The 6,000-nt window shown below is 59.1% G+C and overlaps 1 protein-coding gene across 8 annotated transcripts in view; it reads right to left on the bottom strand.

The window, feature by feature from the left end:
* ASPSCR1 (ASPSCR1 tether for SLC2A4, UBX domain containing) overlaps positions 1 to 4,429 on the bottom strand; it is a 31,025-nt gene extending 26,596 nt beyond the window's left edge. For 4 of the 8 annotated variants that reach the window (XM_067716403.1, XM_067716400.1, XM_067716399.1 and 1 more), the window contains exons 1-3: positions 4,269 to 4,426; positions 3,311 to 3,366; positions 238 to 352 (exon numbers count right to left, since the gene is read on the bottom strand). In XM_067716403.1, the coding sequence (XP_067572504.1) occupies positions 238 to 352; positions 3,311 to 3,366; positions 4,269 to 4,370 (273 nt within the window). In that variant the 5' untranslated portion in view covers positions 4,371 to 4,426. Of the gene's footprint in view, positions 1 to 237; positions 353 to 3,310; positions 3,367 to 3,787; positions 4,090 to 4,268 lie in introns of those variants that run through there. The other 4 variants (XR_010937592.1, XM_067716401.1, XM_067716404.1 and 1 more) reach the window with 4 other exon arrangements.
* Between the last annotated feature and the right edge of the window lie 1,571 nt (positions 4,430 to 6,000).

A 6,000-nucleotide genomic window follows, 5' to 3' on the forward strand; every position in this document is an offset into this window, starting at 1 on the left:
TGAAAAGTCTCATTTCCAATCATCAGCTTTTGGAGTAGAAAAGTGGCTCTGGCCTAACCTAGAGAAGGCAGCCTCACCCAAGGACAAGGATAAGTGCCTCGCCTGCACAGCCCTCTGAAACAGCCCACGCTCCACACCCCGTCTGCTCGGCCTGCTGATACATCCTGCGGCCCAAATGGTCTGAATGGAAGAGCCGGGAGGAGCAGTGAAGCCAGTCCCTCCTTGAGAGCCACCTACCATGTTCTCGGGCCCCTCGCGGCTCCGGGAGATGGGCACCATCTCCAGCTTGGCGTTATTGGGCAGATTGGCAAATCTCCACTGGAGAGAGAGGTCAAGCACATTCCTCTGAAACCTGCAAAACAGACCAAAGCCACAGGCTGCCCGCCGACCCGAACACAGCCCAGCCCTGCCGGGACCACGGCACAAGCAGAGTGACGCCCACGTCTGGCTAGCAATTCCACAGCCCATGGCGCCAAGGCTGCAGGAACAGAGTGACGGCCAGCAAGCCTGCAGAGACAGGGTGGGTCCCTGACTCCAGCAGTGGGTCTTCCAAAGGAAAGAGAGAGTGAGCATTGATACAGTTCAGGCAAGAACAGAGAGAACACAGACAGGTCACCCCTGGGGCAAACCGAGGGCCTGCTCTTTCAGACTGTGAAGCAGCAACCAGCCCAAGTACAAACTCAGAAGATAAAAGCGCACGTGGGCATGACTAAGGGGTGTGCACCATGCTCTGCGCAGAAAAGTTCTAACAGAACGATGCCTTGTCGCCACTGCTCGGAGCTGCAGCAGTCTGGCCACTGTGGCCACTCTTCCTGTGCTGCTGGCCATCAGCCAAAATGACCCGCTCCTGTCACTCCTGCTTCCTGCTACCCTTGGAAGCAGGGCCACAACCCCAAAGACCAGTGACAGAGGCAAAAGTTCTAGAGAACCACAAATGGAATGACCGGGCCTGAAGTCTCCATGGAGAGCCAGGCCCTCACGGTGGCTGAGATTCACAGATGAAGGGCTGAGACCGCCATTCCTAGCTCACAAAGCCAGGTCCTCCAACCCTGGAGCAGCCCTTCAGTCTCTCTGTCTGTGTCCTGCATGTTTTAGCTGCTGCACAGGGACCTGGCAGCTTAGAGCTTCCAACAGATGAGGAAGAGGCCCACATGGGCTTGCAGCCTCCTCTGACCCTCATGCATAGAGCTCCTGGATCCAAGGAGGGATGGTTCTTGGAAGGAACTGAGGGGAGCAAAGTGAACTGGTGAGTCAGGGCGGAAATATCCACAGCCAGGAGAGAAGGGCAGGTGGAGAATCCAGGGACCTCCGAGACGCCTGCTGCTCTCTATTGACAGCCTGCCCTCCCGAGACGCACAGTCAGGGTCGTGGTCACCCTACTTCACAAACAGGAAACTCAGATGAGAAGTGCCAGTAGGTAGCCCAGGCCACCCAAAGGCAGTGCTGGGACCACAATCTGCAGCTCCTGATATCCATCTCAGATCATACCTCTTTGGTGGACTGACAGGGAGGCAGATACCCACTCCTGAGAAGAGGAGAGAGAGGAAGGGGCGTGGGCTTTGAAGGCCTGGACACTGCCTCACCCGTGGGCAGGGAGGGTGGCGGTCAGGTGGCCCTGGAGCCTGAGTGACCCTGGGCCCTCTCCTCCTGACCCCCTTAGCTCCCAGGAACCCTACAGGAAGGAGAACCACCACTGTTAACCCTATAGATCACTTGGGTCTCAGAAAAGCTCCTGCCCACAGTAGAAAATAGTTCTGCCGTGTGGCCTTGACTTTACAAGAGACAGACAGCAGCCAGAATAAGTCACCAGAAGAGGGAAAAAGAGAACTTATTTATGTCTCTCAGAAATCAGACTGTGAGCTCTATTTTCAATGAACGTTTAGGGGAAAAACTACAGCACTAGTGAGAGAATGTGAGCTTTGAATACACACAAAGTGGTCACCCGATGGCACGAATGCCAAGATGCCTTTGGAAACAATGGTTTTCTGAACATGAATAGGGCGTTTAGAAGACTTGGGAAAGAAACACCTTTGATACCCATCTTCAACACTGGCTGGAAATTGCCTTATAACAACCTCAACGTCAAGTGCAAGACAGGACAGATGACCTAAGGAAAACCCGAGAAGCGGGGCTCAGAGCTCTGGAGATGAGAGGAAGGGGTCTCACACACGTGCACACACATGCGTGTGCAAAACGCTGCCTTCGGTGGCAGTGGCAGCAGTTTTTAAACAAATTACACAGTCGGTGGATACAAAGGAGACAAGAGAAAAATCAATACCTGTTGTAACAGTCCAACCAGGCACCACGTGGAGATCTCAGGCAGGTTCAGGGAGAGCAAAGAAAGGGCACACAGCTCTGTGACAGGATGCCAGGGGACAGCGCAGCACTGGCCCTAGGATTCTCGGTGGCAAGAGGCAGAGATCTGGGATGACGTGAGGGCATCTCCACTCACACCTCCTCTGCAGAGCCCTACGTGAGAGGCAGCACGGGCCAGGTCTAGCAGAGCAGGCTCCCACCCCTTGGGCTCCTCTCTACCCCTGAATGTGAGGACAGCCAAACAGTGAAGGACACGCCGCTGCTAAGATTGGAAGCTCCCCATACGGGACAGAAATCCATACCAACCAGTGAGGCGTTTTGAGCCTTTCATTGCCTTAGACCCCACAAGAATCTGGTAAAAGCCCTCTCTTTGGAAAAATGCCTGCACACAAAGACCCATGCACACAACTCCAGAGTCTGTGAGCCCACCAGAACCCACCTACAGTTTGCAGGTTTCTTCCCATTTCTCCATGACCACCTCCTCTTGCCCTCAGAGCTCCACCAGGAACTTACACAACCAAATGCACAAAAGCCCTCTGCAGTGAGTAGAATGGTGGCCCCTAAAGAGACATATCCACATCCTAACACCCAGAACTCATGAATGTGCCTTATTTGGAAACAAGGCCTTTGCAGATGTAATTAAGGATCTTGAGACGAGGTCATCCTGGATTACATGGTAGCCCCTAAATTCAAAGACAAGTAGCCTTATAAGAGACAAAAGAGGAGAGACACAAACACACAGGAAGCAGGGAGGCAGAGACTGGAGGGAGGCGGCCACAAGCCCAGGGACGCCTGGAGCCCCCAAAAGCTGAAAGAGGCAAGACAGGTGCCTCCCCTAGACCTCTGGAGGGAGTGCGGCCCCACCAACACCATCATTAGGGGCTTCTAGCCTCCAGAGGGTGAGAGAATAAACCTTGTGGGTTTAAGCCTCAGCAGGGCCCTGCGGGAAGGGTGGATGGATTTGGAGCCCGAGGCCCGGCCAAAGCAAACTCACTTCAGGTCGTACTCGTTGGGGTTGAAGTCCTGCCGATGGCACGTGTCCTCCAGGACCTAGGGGTGAGATGAGGGCATGAGCCACTGTATCTGGCCTGGTGGGCCCCGGCGGGGGTAGGCAAGTGACACTGAGGCAGCCAAGGGCACAGAGTCCACCTCTTGGAGAGCCGGTCGGCTCTGTAGGACTAAGCCTAATACAAGCCAGGTGATGGACCGTCCACTCAACAGCTCCACACATCTCACCTGCAAATCCTGCTCACTCTCCTCCTCCTCACTGGGCCTGCTTTGTCAACCCAGCTCTGTGGGACCCAACAAACCGGGTCCCCAACAAACCCGGCACCACAGACATCTTCCTACACTCGGGGACACCCCACACACAGAGAATAAAGTTCAAACTCCACAGAGACCCAGCTCGAGTGGGTCCTAGGTGCCCCCCTGGGCGGGAGCCCCAGTCCCTACCCTGCACACACTGAGTTACCATTCATCGTCTCAGCCCCCTGCACCACCGTGTATGTGCACCGTCCCCTACACTTCAGGGTCCAACAAGCATTTCCAACGTAATGCAATCGACGTCCGCCAGGTGCCCGGTGAAGTGCTGCGAGTGACTCAGCACACCCGGCCACAGCACACCGAGACGAAGGGCGACCCCGGGGTGGGGACAAGGTTCGGGGGCCCTCGGAGGCGGGCTCGGAGGACCGCGAGCTCGGGTGGGGGTGGCAGAGGCCGCGACCCCTGACAGCCCCTGAGTGCGGCGCCCCCGCCCCCACGGACCCGGAGCCCGGCGCGGAAGTGGGCGGGCCCACCGCGCCAGGAGGCCGCTCATTGGACGTCGCAGACCCCGCCCCGAGGGTCCCGCCCGGCCCCGCCCCGCGGCCCTCGCAGGAACCGCAGGAGCGGCCGGCGCCGAGTCGCGGCCGTTGCGTCCCTGCTTGCCGCCCGCCGCCCGCCCGCGGCCGCACCTGCAGTAGCACTGTGCTCGGCGTCACCTTCACCGTGTGGCGCCGCCCGTTCGGGGCCAGCACCGACACCGCAGAGCCCCCGCTGCCCGCCGGGGCCGCCATCTTCTCCTCACGTGACCTGCCGCCGCCCGCCCAGCGTCAAACTTTATCCGCAACAGCCGGACGCACAGCCTCGCGGCATCGGGGGCGGGCCCTGGGGCGGGGCGGGGCCAGCGCGCCTCCGGGCCCGCCCCTGCCTGGCCACGCCCCCGGTGCTTTCGCGGGGCCCGCGAGCGCGCGCCCGACGTTAGATGGGCGCGGTCACTCCAGCGCGGCCACGTGGCCCGGTTCTGGGCCGGCGGTGCGGGCAGCGAGTGCGTCTAGGCCTCGGCTCCCTGTCCTCGCCGGCCCGTCCTGGGTCCCACTGCCCCCCTTCCTGCCCCCTCTGGTCCCGAGGGGTAGGGTCAGGCCCGGTACCCCTGCGGAGTGAATGCCTGCCGGCCGTGGGGTGGTGTCAAGGTCAGGGAGCAGCTGCCAGGAAAGGCCGGCCAGAAACTCCAAACCAGAGAGCAGATTCAATGAAAGTCTGTGACGAGCATTGTGCCTGTCCGTGCTCTCACTCTGCCAGCAGCTAAACTCTTGACAGAACTTGTCCCCCAATTCCACCTGCCCAAGGCAGTGGAAGGGCCGGGAGGAGGGGCATGTGGGATCCTGCCACCCCTCTGGTGTGGGTGCTGTCATGCCTTGGTGTAGCTGACACATCTGTCTCACAAGCAGTTTCATACTGACAAACAGACGACTGCATGCTTATGCGAGAAAACGGGAAAGCCTCAGGGCAGCCACAGCTCCACGGCCACCCCCGAGGGACTGTCTAACACTCTATGCAACCTCAGTGCCTCACCGAGCCACACACACTTCCTGGTCCCCATCGGCCAGTCCCCTCTCCTGAGGCCGGGGAACACCACAGGACACAGGACAGAGAAATTTTCTGGCTCAGAGACAGCGTCTGCTGACCTGCCCCACCCCCTCCTACCTGCTCACATGGGTCTCATCATCTATGTGTAGCCGAGTACACGAGGCCTTGGAGCAGACACCTGTGGGGCATTTGTGACCACTGCCTGCAAGCTCTCAAACCCACCCTTCAGCCCAGCAGGGCCCCACATGCAGTTCTGCGGCAGCCAGGCCCCAAGTTGCCCCCAACCTGGCCTCTTCAGCACTGTGGGGTTTCCTCAGAGCCTCATCTGCACTGGGACAGGCCTTTCGTGCCTGCTCACTTGTTTACTGGCTGTCCCAAGGCAGCCCCGTCTGTCTGGCCCTCCGCCGGCAGGCACGCAGAGCAGAGCCTGGCACGGGGTGGGTGCTCTGCAAACATCTGTGAGAGGAATGACTATCGATGGGACAAACGAATGCACATGTGCCTTCTCCTCCTTCTGCTGCCACTCACCTGGCAGGGGCAGGGTGCCCCAGGCTCAATGGGGTCTGTGTCCTGGCATTGGCACTAGGAGGTGGGAAAGGCAGAGCAGACCCGCCTCCCTTAGTGGCCTGGCTGGGCCAGACCTGGTGAAGACCAAGCAGGACAGACCAGACCCCACGAAGCTCCCATGAAGCAAGCCCCAGAGCCGACCCCTGGATGCTGGACCTCAGCTTGAGAAGCCTCCAGAGGCTGGAAATGCCCAGCAGAGGCTCCCCTGGTACAGGGGATTATTTCAGGCTGGAGGCAAAAATTCCAGGTTAACACACCAGCTCCACACCA

This window comes from Pseudorca crassidens, chromosome 19 (assembly GCF_039906515.1).
Source record: "Pseudorca crassidens isolate mPseCra1 chromosome 19, mPseCra1.hap1, whole genome shotgun sequence".
Classification (NCBI taxonomy): domain Eukaryota; kingdom Metazoa; phylum Chordata; class Mammalia; order Artiodactyla; family Delphinidae; genus Pseudorca; species Pseudorca crassidens.